This window comes from Carlito syrichta, unplaced genomic scaffold (assembly GCF_000164805.1).
Source record: "Carlito syrichta isolate Samal-C Ts95f unplaced genomic scaffold, Tarsius_syrichta-2.0.1 Scaffold315057, whole genome shotgun sequence".
In the NCBI taxonomy this organism is placed as follows: domain Eukaryota; kingdom Metazoa; phylum Chordata; class Mammalia; order Primates; family Tarsiidae; genus Carlito; species Carlito syrichta.
This window is the reverse complement of record NW_007259153.1, coordinates 175,838-193,357: the sequence shown is the minus strand read 5'-3', so window position 1 is coordinate 193,357 and position 17,520 is coordinate 175,838. Positions and strand designations below refer to the sequence as shown.

Here is a 17,520-nt window from a genome sequence, read left to right as displayed (position 1 = left end):
GATATAAAAAGTACAGGGCACTCATTTCTTTTTTAGCACAGAATGAAGTGATTATCACTTGTGCCTGTATACGTTATGCAGTTATTTCCATGATGTCTGCTTTTTAGCAGACTACAGATGCTCCACAACTTATAGTAGGACTGCATCCTGTTAAACTCACTGTAAGTTGCAAGTGCATTTAATGCTGGCCACACAGCAGATGGTCTCTCCCCCTTCCCTTCTTGCCCCCTCCCACCCCCCTCGGCCCCTTCCCCGCCAACCCTCTCCCCCTCCTTCTTTCTCCTTCTTTCTTCTTTTTGAGTTGGCACTCACTCTCTCGCCCAGGCTAGAGTGCAGTGGCTCAGGTGATCTTCTGCCTCAGCCTCCCAAGTAGCTGGAACTACAGGCACGTGTCACCATGCCCGGCTAATTTTTTTATTTATTGTAGAGATGAGTGCGGGGGGCCAGCCCCTGCAAGTTTTGGGGAGTCCCTTGGAAGATGTGGTGGCATCGGCGAATCTGTAGGGATAGATATTAAAAGAAAAAAAGATGGAAGGATAGATATAAAGAGGAAGAAAGAGAAAGAAAGAAAGTGAACAACTGTTCAGTGAAATGAGCAGAAGCCGTTTATTGAAAGTTACAGCAGGTATTTATCCCCAAATTTTACACAGGCAGTCTCACAAGTCTTTCACGTGAACACAAAGCCAGGTGCGGGGGTGGGGGGCATCCCCCACCCACCACATGCTTAGGTGTGAGGAGGAACAAACCCCAAGATTGTCTCATTGTTCCCTTTGCTAGTTAATGCTCTTCAAAAGCAGTGTAACAATCCTTACTAGCCTAATGGTGCTCTGATAATCAATAACTTCTAGAGCTCACACAAAACTCATGATGACTATCTTAAACTTTACTACTTACACAATGCTACGGAAGCTCTTAATTATAGCTTAAGCCAATTTCCTAAAGAATGTGGCCCAGTCCAAAGATCACACTGGGCCCTACAGGATGTGGCCCAGGCCAGGGTCCACGGTGGGCCATCTTTTGGAACAATAGACTACATCTCTTAACAAAATGGCTATTCTAAAGTCCTATACATCTATCCTAATTTCTATGAAAGTTTTCCAATTCTTAATTCTAATATATAAAGCTGATTAGCAGCAGCAAAGCTTCTAAAACCTAAATGTAAACTGTAAATGTACTAAGGCCAAAACTTTGATAGTAGAAAGTGGAGACAATGAAATTTCTAAAGTTAACTATATTCTTATTAAACCTAAAAATATCATGATTGATTATGCTTGAACTAACATGATTCCTTGATGTAGTATGACCTATTCTACAATACCTTCTATGAATAAAATAAATTCAATTTCTGTAATAGGTAGAAAAAAGACCTTACATTAACTGTAGCTAAAGCCAGCCTAAAAGAATGCAGCCCAGTCCAAAGTCCGCGCTGGGCTCTCAGGAATGTGACCCAGCCCAAACTCTGTGCTGGGCCACTCTTGATAATCATCTATACCATTGAAAAGCTGAAAACAGCTCTCCATAAGTATATGCTAATTCTACAAATATACTTTAAAATCTTATAAAGAGGCTTGTACCGTGTAAAAGGCTCCCAAATGTGACCTGAGTTGGAATTATATCTAATACCTAAGCCGAAACCACAGTTTACGGGAAACAGGAACAATGGGTTTCTAGAGTGATCCATGCCTGTCACAGTCACAGAGCCTTCAGCTTAGGCCAGCAGAGTTCCTTTAGGTTGTTTGTGCTGCATGGCAAAAGGGGGAGGAAAATGGGGTCTACGGCTCCCGAACACGTCCTAGCGGTCTCGGGGTCCACGGCCCTCCCTGATCCCTAACGCTCAGTGGGCCTCCGTGGCCGGCTCCCAACAGATGAGGTCTCACCAAGTTGTACAGGCCGGTCTTGAACTCTTGGGTTTCAGGTAGTCCTTTTGTAATCCCAAATTGCTGGAATTACAGGCATGCGCCCCTGTGCCTGGCTTACATTTTTCAACGGAATAATCTGTGGTGGGTATGTGAAGAGGATGGAGGTGTTGATGAAATGGAATTAGATATGAGTGATAATTGTTGAAGCTAGGTACCAGGTACGTGGGGATTTTATACTGTTGGCTCTTTTTTGTAACATCAGTTCCCTCTTATCGTTGAGGGGTATTTTTTTTTTTTTTTTTTTTGAGTTGGATTCTCACTCTGCCGCCCAGACTGGAGTGCAGTGGCCGCTCCCGGCCACGGCAGCCTCGACCTGCGGGGCTCCGGCGATCCTTCCGCCTCAGCCTTCCGAGTAGCTGGAACTACAGGTGCGCGCTACCATGCCCGGCTAGTTTTTGATTTATTGTAGAGATGAGGTCTTGCCAAGTTGCCCAGGCGGATCTCGAACCCGCGGGCTCAGGCAGTCCACTCACCTCAGCCTCCCAAAGCGCGGGATTATAGGCTGAGCCACCGAGCCTGGCTGGGGGATATGTTTCAAGACCCCTTAGTGGATGCCTGAACCTGCAGACCATGCTGAACCCTATGTATACTGTTTTTTTCTGTCTGATGACTGCGATAGCTACAAAGGGACTAACATTATTTGGTGAGGATAGGGTGGGCAGAGGGATAATTCACATTCTAAATGGAATGGCATGAGATTTTATCACTCCGAGCTGCTTACAATTGAAAACATTAATTGTTTATTTCTGGAATTTTCCACTAAATATTTTTGGATCCTGTTTTACCATGGAAAACTGAAACCACAAAAAGTCAAACTGCAGATAAAGGGGGGCTGATGTACTTGAAAGTTTCTGCAGTAAAAAGAAAACAGTCCTCAGTAACCAACAGTAATTTATAAAAATGAGTCAGAAATCAGGTAAGTTTCTTAAAAAAAATTCATTATAATAATAGTCACAGAATGAAAAAGTTGAAAATTGGTATTTGCCAAAATTTAAAAGGCTATGAGGGGAATAAGAACACTTTTTTTTCTGTTAGGATAAGTCAGAATAGCTAGAATTCAGAGAAAATTATTCTGTTAATTACAGGGAATTAAAATGTGAAAGAATGCTAGTAATAAAAAAACCCCTAAAAATAACATACATGCAAATCCTTTGTCAAATGCTCTGTGGCAATCAAATTGCTATATTAAACAGCTTACTAAAATGAAGTTACAGTTTTTTCTCTCCACTAATTTTATTAAGCTTATGAGGGGGACCTCAAAAAAACTGGAGCTATCTTTTGGAGGGTAAACCCCTTGTAGATCAAATGGTCAACCCAAGTTTTTATCCGGAAGTTTTGAGAAAGTGGTGTCACAGCTGGCAGAAGAAACCTCCGAGTTGTGGCAGACAGCGGACTGGTTCTTCCACCGTGATAACACACCTGCCCACACCACGCCAAGTGTTCAGCAGTTTTCGACCAAAACCACGATGACCCCTGTGGCCCTCTCTCCCAAATCACATGATCTCGCCCCCAGCATTTTTTTGTTGCTGTTTAGTGATGCAGAAGAGGTGAAACAAACAAAAAAAAGCAGAAACACAAAAAGCTTCAAAATTGATGAGTTCAAAAATTGTTTTGAGCAGTAGAAAAAGCATCTTGATATGTATATTCCATCAAACAGAGAATCTTTGAAGGTGACTGAAGTTTAAACATGTTAGAATAAATACACAAGTTTTTGTAAATCCTGAGTCTTTTGATCTTCTCTCATAAAAGTAGTATTTCTTTTTGTGTGTTTTTTTGTACTTGTGTAGGGGTGTAGAAGACATTCTGAACTAAGGATACATTGTTTAAAGTTCAGGGACAGAAGAGACTTCATGAATAGTGGAACGATTTCAAGTTGAGCTTTATGAAGTTGGTGCTTTGGAAGGTCAAAGAAAGCCCCAACTCTTCCGCTCTGTATGCTTCAACTTACATAAAATATCCTTTTCAGTCCTGACTCCTAGGCTCCTGTAAAAGCTGTATAGAACCTACTTTTGGGGAAACAAATGGAGCCCAAATGTGTGTGTTAAGAATAACCTTATCTGTAATTTTTGAGTGAAAGCTTCAATTTAAAGTAAATTTTTGTAGCAGTCAGGATTAGTATTTCCTCTTCCATGAAATCCTTATCTCATAACTGGAGGGCTTAGAAACAAGGAGTGTTAAGGAATAGAGAACTCTGGAGGTTGTTTGAATAGAAGTTGGACTGGTAATTATCTGAAAGGTTTTGTGCTGTTCAGAAGAACTTTTTCTTTTGTTTCTTTTGAAAATTATTTGAGTCGGAGTCTCACTCTGTCACTCAGGCTGGAGGGCAGTGGCACACTCCCGGCCACCGCAGCCTCGACCTGCTGGGCTCAGGTGATCCTTCTGCCTCAGCCTTCTGAGTAGCTGGCACTACAGGCACGCACCACCATGTCCGGCTAGTTTTTTGATTTATTGTAGAGACGAGGTTTCGCCAAGTTGCCCAGGCTGGACTCGAACCTGTGGACTCAGGCAATCCTCTTACCTCGGCCTCCCAAAGTGCTGGGATGACAGGCTTGAGCCACTGGCCTGGCCTCAGAAGAACTTTGAAATGACGCTCATGTGGATGCTGTTAGGACTTAGGAGTGTTGGAAGCTAGTAAAGTAGAGTCTGGATCTTTCTTCATGCTGGGTCCAGTTGGCTCTGAAGTTCAGATATTCCTCTGATGCTTTAGGGTTGGCAAGTTCATCCCTGGAATCACACAGAGTGTTAGTAGAGGAGGAACATGATTCAGCTTTGATAGAATGCCAGTAATGGGAGCAAAGACCTGCTGGAAAGATTAATATGGTTTCTATCTCCCATTCCCTTTATAATTTCCAGAACTTTTGTTTTTGCAGACGGGTTCTCCACCCTCTCTCGCTGTACCTCTCTCGGGCTTAGCTCTTGTTCTCCTCTCTACACTCTTTTCCAGGCACTCCCTTCCATGCTTGGTCTTTGCATTTCACAGTGGGCCGATGACACGAGGTTGCTGTCTCCAGCCCTGATCTTGCCCGTGACCTCCAGTCATGATCTAAGTGCTTGTGGTCGGATAGACATAAGCATAGACCCTGCTGTCAGACACAAGCAGGGTGTGTCACCTCTTAGCATTAGGTGATCATTCTGTGTAAAACATTGGAAACGGCAGTGAGTGTGACACGTCGTTATCATTTTTATCCCTGAAATTTCCATTTTGGATATATAGTAGACATAGCAGATTTGGCACAAACACATTTTTTATTTTCTTCCTGATCTTCTTTGTCTTTGTCTTATCAGTTACTGACACCAACATCTACCCAGTTCAGGCTAGAAACCTCCGCATTTTCCATGACATTTTGCTCCTCCCTCACCCCACACAGCCAAACCGTTTCCATCCCATCTTCAAAACTTCTCTGAAATGTGTCCGTTTCTCTTCGTCTAGACTACCACCCACCCTGTCAGAGCGTGGTTATATCTCATGTGGGTTTCTGAAGTGTTTCAGCTGGTCTCGTGCTCCAGACAGCACCTGCACTAGCCTTCTTTTGGCCCCTTGAACACGCTAACCTTGTTCGGGGTTTTGCTGTTTTCTCTGCTTCAAGATTACCTCATATTGTAGGTGGCTGCTACCGCATATCATTTGGATCCTAGCTCAGACATGAGCTCCTCAGGGAGAGCTTTGTGACCACCCAGTTGAAAGTAACCCTACCCACGAGATCTTCTCTTTCATACCGTTGGTGTTTTGCTTTCCCCCATCCCGTTTTTCTTTTTAAAACTGATTTTTCCTTACCTACAATTCCCAAACATGTGAGTACGTGAGTTCCATGAGTGCAGGGTGCGCAGACTTCGAAGCATGAGTCATCCACTGTTTCTAAATATGTTCTTTAACAGTGCTTGGCTTATAGTTGAGCCAATATTTGTTCAATGAATGTTAAATAATGTGGTGAGTAGCAGAGCGGGCAGTGTAGTTCGCAGATTTTAACATACAGGGAGTGAGATCTCTCATCTTTTATTCCTTACCCATGTTCACAAAACGGATTGGTTGCAGAAGCAGGATTTGAACTCAACTTCTTGTATGTTGTTCCAGGTTCCACTACATATAGTCGGGGACAGGACCAGACCGAGAGAGAAAATGGTTTCTAGCTGAGTATGCCAGGTGTGACTCTGAAATTCTTTCCATTTCAGGGTTCACTATGGGGTTGACAAGGACAGTTGGAAGAAAAAGTTATGTAGTGGACCAGCAGATGTGTGCTAAGAGACCTTTGAATAGGGTTTAAAAGTCTGGACTCTCAGGTTTTATTCAAGACTCTTATCTCCTCCTGCCAGGTGTGTCTGATGTGGTTGGGCATAGCCTGGGGCACTGTGGCTGGAAGGAGGAACACAAAGCATGCTGCTAGCCTTGGGCAGAGAGCTGCTCTGTGCCTGGCTGGTATCTGCAGGGCTGGATGGAAGCACCGAGAGGCAGCAGCCCCAGTCCCTCCCACCAGAGCTCACAATCTAAATGCAAAGGCGGGCCATATATAGATAGCTAAAGAAGGCAGAATTGCAAATGCTACAACAGAAAGTTTGGAAGGGGGATACATCCAGAAAAGAGTACCCAGAGTGAAGAGATAAGAAAGATAAATGATGAAAAAAATTAATGCCACTTAATTAAAAAAGGCTATGCTTTATTTTGTTTATTTTTAGATATTTGAGAAGAATCCTTGGTAATAGTTTTATTTCTACAGGAGTGGAAACTAGGGGATATTAATTTTGAGTTAGGTGAAGATAATTTAATTCTCTGTGTAAAATATCGGGACGGGCTACAAAGAGTTTATGCTGCTAGTAGGGTTTACATGTTTGTGCATCTGAACAGACAGAAGATGAGTTCCAACTCTGTGATGTGTTTTATATGAGTAAGCGCCAGTAACTTTTTACAAACTCTGTATTTCTTAGCCGGGCTTGATAGCTCAGCCTGTAATCCTGTGCCTTTGGGAGGCTGAGGTGAGTGGATTGCCTGAGCCCGAGGGTTCGAGACCCGCCTGGGCAAGTTGGCGAGACCTTATCTCTGCAATAAATCAAAAAAACTAGCCAGGCGTGCGTGGTAGCGCGCACCTGTAGTTCCAGTTACTTGGAAGGCTGAGGCGGAAGGATCGCCAGAGCCCAGCAGGTCGAGGCTACGGTGGCTGGGAGCGGCCACTGCACTCCAGTCTGGGCGACAGAGTGAGACTCCAACTCAAAAAACAAAAACAAAAACAAAAAAACCTCTATATTTCTTTAGGTTATTCAGGTATTTGTTCACAGCATGATTTCTGATGAACCTTTGCCATGAACTAATTCTACTTGTTGATTACAGAAGAAAGAAGCCTCTGTGTGTGCCTGTGTGTGCGTGCGCATATGCGTGCAATTGTCTTAAAGTTGAGATTGAGGCAGTTGTTCAAATGTTGCTTTGAATAGGTAGTTCTTTTCATATGATTTAAGCATAAAAAACAATACAGGATATTCAGGGTAAAGTCTCTCTCCTTTTCTTGTCCCCTGATGACTTAGTTCTCTGTGTTCTGTTTCTAAAGATTCTATTCTTCCCAGAGAGTTTTTATGCATATAAATAGCAACACATACGCCCCTACACTCTTGAACCCCTCCTCTCAGTATCTACAGTGGTGCTTGGTGTATATGTATATACCCTGAAGTCTTGGCTAGATGAAAGCCAGAGTTTGTGTATTTTTTGAAATCTGTTTAGAGACACCTTTTGTTCTGTGGAAAAAATGAACAGTATATAATGTTTTATTTCTGTTTTATTTTGTTTGTGTTTTTAGCCCCCTGTGCTGTCAGGAATCTGCAGGACTTGGCTCGTATATACATCCGTCGCACACTGAGAAACTTCATAAACGATGAGATGCAGGCCAAGGGGATTCCGCAAAGGGCTCCACCCAAAAGGAAACGAAAGAGGGTTAAGCAGAGAATCAACACTTACGTATTTGTGGGCAATCAGCTTATTCCTCAGCCTCTAGACAGTGAGGAGGATGAACGGATGGAAGAAGATAACAAAGAAGAGGAAGAGAAAGATCACAGTGACGCCTTGAAGCCAGAGGAGCCACCTCAGAATTTACTGAGAGAAAAGATCATGAAGCTGCCCCTCCCTGAATCCTTAAAAGCTTACTTGACATATTTTAGAGACAAATAGCTTAGGGCAGAAAGAAAGAATGCCTACTGATAATTCCTTGAGTCTTGAAAACCTAGCGTTTGTTAGAAGTTGAAGGAGAGAATTATTTCTTTCATCAGAGCAAATTACAGTGGAAGAGAACATAACTTGTTTCTCTCAGTAACTGAAATGATGTATGCCGTGATTAAAAAGAATCCCTTTTATAAAATCTATTTTTCTTTGAATCTTAGAAAAAATGCTGTTTAACTCAGTGATTTCAAAGTGGAATGCAGCAATAGTCAAGACTTTGTGTACTATATAAATCCTTTTCTGGGTCCTTACAGATTTGTAGTGGTGAGGGGTAGACTTAATTTTGTATAAGGTTTGAATAATTGTCAAGCATATGCAGTCTGATCGGAATTGCAGTTGTTTGCATTTCACCTATGAAAACTTTGTTGCCAATAAGGAGATCAAGTGCTTTGTAGGCCTGTTTACCTTTTGTTGCAATCACTGTTGCTGAGTTGCTGTAGATATAATTCCGGGCAATACATGAGTGCAATAACAATACAAGATACTGAATAATTTAGCTTTAAAAAAAAAAACTACAAGTTTTATAAAATTTTACAACCCTGCTACTTTTGCTATTGAATCTGTTGCCAAAAGACATGGGTCAAATATCTGCTTCTCTCCTAGAGATTTTAAGAGCACAGCAAGTGAATATTAAAGTAGAAAGTATATACTTAATATACAATTCTTAGCTTGTATGGACCCCTTACATTTTAAGTATTTAAAAATAATGAGGCTGTCTTAACTTTAGAATTTTAGAAGCCAGTATATGTAGGGTTTTTTTTTTTCTGTAGTTCACTGTATAAAGTATTTGGTTTAAAAAAACCCATTGTGCCGTGTGGCTCTTGCTAGGCCAGAGCGCGGGAGGAAGAGCACGAGGGCCAGCCGCTGCCTCGGGGGCCGCGAGTGGCAGGGCCAGGGCAGACCTGGCCGCAGATGCACTTTAACAGATGGAACTTTTCGTTTATCTGAGTATTTATCTTTGACAAAGTAGGGCTGAGCTTGCCTGCATTTGCTTTGGAGCTTTCTAGTATAAGAGAGAGTCAAAGACATCGTATGTAGATGGAAACCTTTTCTTTGGAAATCCAGTTCAGAATCAGTGTAATCTTTGGGACCTACGCCTTACGCATTTAACTTCTTCCCTGGTTTTTATGTTTCTTTTAGTAAAATTGTATGGTTTTCATTTTTTGCTTAATATCACATACTTAATAAACTATCCATCATTTGAGTTTTGCTGTAGCTTATTGGTGATAAAACAGGTAGTCAGTGCCATTATTTGCTTGTTTTCTTAGTGAGGCCCGAAAACAGTCATTCCTTGTTAAGAAAGTGTACAGTGTAACATGTGTACTGCTTAGTGTTACATGGGTTATATATTTCTTAAGGGAAAAATGTGAGAGTATCACTAATTACCACCAGCATCACTATTACAATAGTTGTTCAGATTTGCTAAGGAAGCCCAATCAATGTATACTGAAAAGATTATCTCTCTGGTAAGATTTAGATATTGTTTAAAAAATGTCAACTGCAATAATTACACATATTTAAAGCCAAGTGTTTGAAATAGTCTAAGCATGAAATTTTCCCAAGTAATTGAGGATATTTTAGTCATGTAACAAGACAATTTCATGGAAGGCATTTGTTTTATACACCTGTGGCTGGGAGTGTAAGGGGGGGTTATCTCTATAGTTTTTCTTAGATGATTACCAAATGTAATTATTAAGAAATGCTCCCATTTCATTTCTATCTAAGAATGAAAAAAATCAGTTTCATTCTGTTGTCATCTGTTAGGAATGTTCATTTTATTTTGAGTTAAATGTTTGCTTTAGAAGTTTAATCTTGACTTCCTGGTGACCACATGTTTTTATCTAGAAAAGCTGGGGGAGAGTTACCATCTTATCTGCCTCTCCCTCCTGGTGTTTTGCTGTTGGAACTGGTGTCCTGGTGTATAAAGATACATATTCTTAAATGATGATTTTATTATTTAGGAGAGAGTTTTTGTTTAGGATATATTTGAAGATTGAACTTTTTCATATTACTTTTAATTTTTTGACCTTGGCAAAGTGTACAGTAGATTTTCATGATGATTGCATTTTTTTGTCACTGAAATATATCTTTTGTGTTTTTAAATGCATTCATTTTACAGTTGTGACATTATCATTGAATTAAATAAGAGGTAGAAATAAAAAAGGAAAATTCAAGTGAAAGCCTTTTTATCTATTAATGCGGATATACTAGAATAAGAATATTTTGAGTTTGTTTATTTTTTAACAAATTCATGTTTATGTGAGTATGGAAAATTATGTTTTATAGATGGAGAAGTAGCAAATAAAGGTGAAGTAAATGTAAGTGAAAATGATGGGGAATACAGTCATGGAATTTTATAGCCAGATAAAATAATAGGTATCCTCTAGTGTAGGCGTTTCTTTTGCAGATGAGAAGTAGGTCTAGAGTGGTGGCATGTTTTGCCTGAGACATTCAGCTCTTTCAGATCGATCCTGAGACAGCATCCAGCATCAGATAAAACCCAAGAATCTGTCCACAACACCACAGCTACCCAAAATGATAATTTAAATCTGTACTGCTCATTGGTTAATATATGTGGTTCTAGTATTAATGAAGAAAAATGTTATTAAGATAGCATACATAGTGGTTAAAATAAAATACAAAAAGTGTAAGCGTTGATTTCTGTCTGTTTGGGAAGATAAAGTGAAACGCAGCCTGTTAAATCATTGGAAGACGTGGACAATTATTTTAAATAAATGATTACATGTAATTAAGCATCATTCTCCAGTGGCCTGGCTTTTTCTTTTTCTCTTCTATTTTAATTTAGACAATCTCAGTACACCTTGACATGCTGAATTATAGTATACAGTTGTCTATATTTGGACACTTCATTTCCTTTTGTCTCTTACCACCTCTGAAGAATATGGAGTTTCTTTTAAATCTACTTTATTTTTAAATTTTAAAGACGTGGGGTACAATTCAAGATTAGGTATACAAGTGGTCATTGTATAGGTAAAGTTTGGGCCTCCCTTTTGTCCTCACTTTGGTTAAATTTATTTTTATAAAATATTCAGTAGATAAGGATACTTATAGGATATATGGGAAGTACAAGAAATAATAATTCAGTGTGTCTTTCCGAAACTGACAGATTTTTTTAAAAACGAAAAACAATTTATTGTACATGTAGGTGGGTACATGTGTATACTTACTCTTATGTTCAATTAATAGGGCATTACTGTGTACTGTGTAAAAGTCCCTTCCCAATCTCATTTTTTTTTTTCTGTATCATGGTCTTACTCTGTTGCCCAGATTGGAGTGCAGTGGCATGAACAGAGCTCATGGCAGCCTCAATATCCTGGCTTCCAGTTAAACACCCCCCCCCCCCACAGGTGTGTTGTTTTATTTCTTTTCTTTTTCTTTTTTTTAAGAGACAAAGTCTCATTTTGTTGCCCAGTTTTGTCTTGAACTTTTGGGCTCAAGCAGTCCTCCTGCCTTGGCCTCCCAAAGTGCTGGAATTACAGGTGTGAGCCACCACACTGACCCTCAATCTCATTTTAATTCCTCCCTTCTCAGGAGTAACACTTTTTTTTTTTTATTTTTTTGAGTTGGGGTCTCACTGTTGCCTAGGCTGCAGGGCAATGGCACACTCATGCCACCACAGCCTCGACCTACTGGGCTCAGGCGATCCTTCTGCCTCAGCCTTCCACGTAGCTGGAACTACAGACGCACGTCACCATGCCCAGCTCATTTTTTGATTTATTGTAGAGATGAGGTCTCGCCAAGTTGCCCAGGCTGGTCTTGAATCCATGAGCTCAGGCGATCCTCTCACCTCGGCCTCCCAGGGTGCTGGGATTAGAGGCGTGAGCCATGGCATCCGGCCGGGAGTAACTCTTGTGCGTATCATGATTTTGCTTGTTGCTGTTGCCTACTATGTATGCTGTCAGTTCGAAATAGTGTCTTATTTAGCATCACGCAAGCTGGAGTCACACTGTGAAGTCGCACACTTCTGAAACTTGCTTGTTCACATTATCTTTCTGAGATTGACTCATGTTGTGTGTCGTTAGTTCACATTTCACAATTTGATTATTCTACTGTTGATGGACATTTTTTGCCCCTCAAATAGTTGAGTTGTGAACATTCTTTTGTGTGTTTTGTGAGAATCTTCCTAGGGTGTATGTCTAGGAGTAGAATTACTGGGTCATAGAAAATGATTATATTCACCTTTGCCTAGATGTTGCAAATGTGTTTCCCCAAATAGCATAATAATGTGTTTCTTCCAGTAATGCTTAAGTGCTTCAGTTATTCCACATCCTTGCCTACACTTGACAGAGGTTTTGCCAGTTTGGCAGTATGAAATATCTTACAGGGACTTTGTTACTTATTAAGAAGTTCCTTTATTCTTTTTTTTTTTTTTAGAGAGACAGGACCTCACTCTGTCACCTAGGCTGGAGTGCAGTGGCACAGTCCTGGCTCCCTACCTCTTGGGCTCTGGCCATCATCTTGATTCAGCCTCCCAAGTTACTAAAATTTTTTGGGTAGAGACAGGGTCTTACCATGCTGCCCAGGCTGGTTTTGAACTCCTGGTCACAAGTGTTCTTCCTGCTTCAATCTCCCAAAGTGCTACTAGGATGACAGAGTGAGCCACCATGTCTAGCCATAAGGTTACTCACTGAGGAATTTTTAAAAATCATCTAGCTGGGCTCGGGGGCTCAGCCTGTCATCCCGCACTTTGGGAGGCTGAGGTGAGTGGACTGCATGAGCCCGGGAGTTCGAGACCCACCTGGGCAACTTGGTGAGACCTCATCTCAAAATAAATAAAAAATTAGCCGGGCGTGGTAGTGCACGCCTGTAGTTCCAGCTAGTTGGGAGGCTGAGGTGGAAGGATCGCCAGAGCCCAGCAGGCGAGGCTGCGGTGGCTGGGAGCGGCCACTGCACTCCAGTCTGGGCGACAGAATGAGACGCCAACTCAAAAAAAAAAAAAAAAAAAATCATCTAGTGTTTATTGGTTTTGGAGTCCCTTCTTGTAAAGTGTATTCAAGTCCTTTGTAAACTTAATTAGGCAGTTTCCTTTTAAAAATTGATTTGCTAGTTATTTGTCTTTTCTCATTCTGTTTATGATGTTTTCTGATGAATTGGCATTTCAATTTTAATTGTCAAATGTTTCTTCTTCCTACACCCTCATTCAGGGTCATGGAAATATTAACCTATATTTCCTTATAGCGGCTCTGTGATTTTTGCCTTTCACATTTAAATTTACAGAAGCTTGATTTTCGTGTGTATGATGAGAATAATGGTCAAGTTTGCTTTTTTATTGATCATTTTTTTCAGAACCATCTTTTGAAACGTCCCTTTTTTCTTCTGCAGTGTTACTTTTGACATACATTAAGTTTTCAGGTATTTGTGTTTCGTGTCTAGGCTTTCATTTCTGTTTCTCTTTTTCTTTTTTTTTTGAGTCGGAGTCTCACTCGGTCGCCCAGACTGGAGGGCAGTGGCCGCTCCCGGCCACCGCAGCCTCGACCCGCCGGGCCCCGGCGATCCTTCCGCCTCAGCCTTCCGAGTCGCCGGAATGACAGGCGTGTGCTAATTTTTGTGTATTACTTCAATCCAACACTATCTCTTATGAGTCTTCTAGGTTTTTAATAGACATTCATATCATCATGAATACGTTTTAACCATTTTTCCCCCCTTTGGCTTTTCTTTTTATTTTTGCCAGATTTGCTAGTTGGAGCCTTCAGTATAGTGCTGAATAGAAGTGAGCGAGATCAGCCTTTTTTTTTTTTTTTACTGCTTTTAGATAGTCATTTAAAAAGAAATGACTTTTGGTGTGTTTCAAGAAAATGTGTGTTCTGCAGATGTCCAGTGTACTACTCATGTCAATTGAATACATTTTAAAATTTATGATGTTCAAATCTAATGTAGCCTAAGTAAATTTTTATGCGTGTGCCCACATAGCCTGTCAATTGTTGAGAGATATTTGGTGAAATCTCTTGCTTTGATGATTCAGTGTCAATTCTTTCTTGTAATTCTTTCTATTTTTGATTTGTTTATTTTGATGCAATGATAATTGGATTGTTTGGTGCTTCAAACCTTTAACATTATTTTGGAGCCCTCTTTATTTTAGTAATATTCTTTGCTTCAAAGTCTATCTTGTCTGATATTTATATAGCAGTTTTCTTTTGGTTAGTAGTCACCTAGGGTATCTTTTCCTATTTTCAACATTTTTTGTATCCTTATGTTTTAGGCGTGTTTCTTAACACCATATAGCTGTGTTTCTTAAGTTATTCTGACAATCTTTGCATTTGGCTTGAAGCATTGCATTCATTTTCAGTGTTTATAGAATTAAATTTTGTGCTATACACCTATTATGTTTTTCTTTTCTCCTATCTTTTTTTTTTTAAGTTGGAATCTCACCCTGTCACCCAGGCTGGAGTGCAATGGCATGTTCCCGGCCACCGCAGCCTTGACCTGCTGGGCTCAGGCGATCCTCCGCCTCAGCCTTCCAAGTAGCTGGAACTACGGGCACACACCACCATGCCCGGCTAATTTTTTAATTTATTGTAGAGATGAGATCTCATCAAGTTGCCAGAGCTGGTCTCTATCCCATAGGCTCAGGCGATCCCCTCACCTCGGCCTCCCAAAAGTGCTGGGATTATAGGCTTGAGCCACCGCGCCTGACCCGCAGCTCTGTTTCTTTTGCGTTTGGGGGGTTTCGACTGAGTTTGTATCCTAGAACCTTATCTGTGGGAAATTATTAGAGGCCTAGGTTGTTTTTGCCAGGATCGCTGCCAGCTCATTACTTTTAAAATCTTCCTCTTAAGGTTTTTTGGGACCATCCAGGTAGAGTGGCCTGAAAATCCATGTGAAGGCTACTTTGGAAACGCCCTACCTCTAGGGAAGTTTTGCTCCCTGCTTTCCCCTTAGCAATAAGCAGTTTTTCTTGCATTCTCTGGGGTGTGTAGGCGGGTGGATGGTGGTGCAGGGCGTGGGGGTGGGGGATGGATTACTTCACCCTTAAGATACGACTGTGGCTTTATACAGGTGATGGGGCTGGGCATTTGTCCCTTCCAAGTCTCACGTTGAAATGTGGTCTCCAGTGTTGGGACTGGGGCCTAGTGGGGGGTGTTTGGGTCACGGGGACGGATCCCTCATGAGTGGCTTGATGTCCTCAAGGGGATGAGGCCGTTCTTCTGTTAGCTCGTGGGAGAACCGATCGTTCCAAAGAGCCGGGTGCCGCCTTCTCCCTCTCCCTCTCCCTCTTGCCTGCCAGACGCAGGCTCCCCTTCCACCGTGAGTGGAAGCTTCCCGAGGTCTCACCAGCAGCCAAGCCCCTGCCAGGGACATGCTTCTGTACAGCTTGCAGAACTGTGAGCCAAGCAAGCCTCTTTTCTTTATCGATTACCCAGTCTCTGTATTTTTTTTTTTTTTTTTTTACATTTCACTGAAAACTTTGTACTGGCCTTTTGGATAGAAACGGGAGTTTATTTGCCAAGAAGGATGATCCCATCATCCTTCTGCTGGAACCAGCGCACGGCCTCCGCTTTGCTGATTCAGTTTGGAAACCTGGCCTACCCAGCACCCCATAGAAGTCCAGGTTGTAGATACCGATGCTTGGATCGTATTTGATACCCAGATCGATGTGTTCCTGGGTCCCAATGTGACAGAGAGGGGGCTGGTAGCAGTTAAAAGTATTCCTTTTGAAAATCAAAATCGAGCTCTGAAAACCCGCCAGACCAGTTTTGTGTGAGAAAAAGCAAATAGCCAAGGACTGACTTGGAAATGCAAAAGAGTAACTAATTCACAAACTTACCCAACTGCTCTCTTATCAGTTTACAGCCCCTCCTCGCCCTGCATTTCCTGGAAACCGTTTGTTCTTTGAAAATCTGATTTTGCTGAGTACAGCCTTGTGAATTCCAAAGAAAATGAGTAATCGCTCCACACGACCCCCCTCCCTTACCTAAACAAAGGTGTAAGACCCCTCTCCTCCCTCTCTGGGGTGCTCGGCCTGGGAGCATCAGCCCCCGAGTCCGCCAGTGTGAATAAAACTGCCACTTCCTATCATAGACTCCATGTCACGACCTCTCTGTCTTCTCGCTCCACCAAAACCAAAGTTTTCCGTGTCTGAGAAGTCATGTTTTCCTGGTTCATGCTCCTGCACATCCAGCCCTTTCTCCAGTATTTCCTCTGCCTGGGCCCATGAACCTGTGCGGTGGGCGGCAGTCTTGTCATTTCTCCTGATGCCAAAGGATCTGACAGTGGAGCTAGCTTTGGAAAAGCCTGTGAGCTGCCCCAAAACCTTGGCTGCCAGGGTCAGTCTGTCTCCCTTTTCCCCCACCCAGATGGGGTTCTCCTTTTCACCTTGATCCTGCGCCATGATGGAGAACTGGAAGAGAAAGCGGAGCTTGGGTATTTATTTGTTTTTTTGAGTAAGCAGGATTTATTGAGAGGACAGACACACTCCCATGGTGGGAGGGGACCCGAAGGGGTTGCCCTGGGTTATTTTTTTTTTTGCAATGCAGAGTGGACTAACACAACGGGAGATTTCTGAAATAGGAAAGGGTTTTCCTTTTTCCTGTACACTGCTGTTCCAGTCCCTGTTCCAGTCCCTGAAGTTCATGTCCCGTGGCTGAACAAATAGTCTCAAGCTGAACCAGCCTTCAGAGTTTTCTCACTTTGCTGGCTTCTTGATTTCATTTCGGTTTTTAGACTCTTGTGTACACCTTGCTCATTTCCTCAGTCACAGCACATTGATGTACTTATAAAAATGCTAGCCGGGCTCGGTGGCTCAGCCTGTAATCCCAGCACTTTGGGAGGCTGAGGTGAGAGGATTACCTGAGCCCGCAGGTTCGAGATCCGCCCGGGCAACTTGGGGAGACCTCATCTCTACAATAAATCAAAAACTAGCCGGGCGTGGTAGCGCACGCCTGTAGTTTCAGGTACTCGGAAGGCTGAGGCGGAAGGATCTCGGAGCCCAGCAGGTCGAGGCTGCGGTGGCTGGGAGCGGCCACTGCACTCCAGTCTGGGCGACAGAGTGAGACTCCAACTCAAAAAAAAAAAAAAAAATGCTTTCAGTAATGTGTCTAACATTGGCTGGGCATGGTGGCTTACATAATCCCAGCTTTGGGTGGCTGAGGTGGGAGGATTGCTTGAGCCTGGGAGTTTGAGACTAGCCTGGGCAACATAGTGAGACCTCGTCTCTACAAAAAACTTAAAAAATTAGCCGTCACGGTGGCACGCTCTTTGAGTCCTGGCTACTCAAAAGGCTAAGGCAGAGGGATCGCCTGAGCCCAGAAGGTCGAGGCTGCGGTGAGCCATGATCGTGCCACTGCACTCCAGCCTGGGCGACAGTGAGACCCTGACTCAAAATTCTGTGTGTAACACAATTTAGATGTTTTCCATGAGAGAGTTCCCCTAAGGCACTGTCCAAAA

At 42.3% G+C, this 17,520-nt stretch overlaps 1 protein-coding gene and 1 pseudogene across 4 annotated transcripts in view; one reads left to right on the top strand and one right to left on the bottom strand.

Moving 5' to 3' along the window:
* The window catches only part of PCMTD1 (protein-L-isoaspartate (D-aspartate) O-methyltransferase domain containing 1), a 47,326-nt gene extending 36,452 nt beyond the window's left edge, over positions 1–10,874 (top strand). For all 4 annotated transcript variants that reach the window (XM_021706033.1, XM_008072268.1, XM_021706034.1 and 1 more), the window contains one exon: positions 7,700–10,874. In XM_021706033.1, coding sequence (XP_021561708.1) covers positions 7,700–8,067 — 368 coding nt within the window. In that variant the 3' untranslated portion in view covers positions 8,068–10,874. The remainder of the gene's footprint in view (positions 1–7,699) is intronic.
* Positions 10,875–15,505: 4,631 nt separating this feature from the next.
* Positions 15,506–16,465, bottom strand: LOC110594394 (annotated as a pseudogene).
* Positions 16,466–17,520: the final 1,055 nt, after the last annotated feature.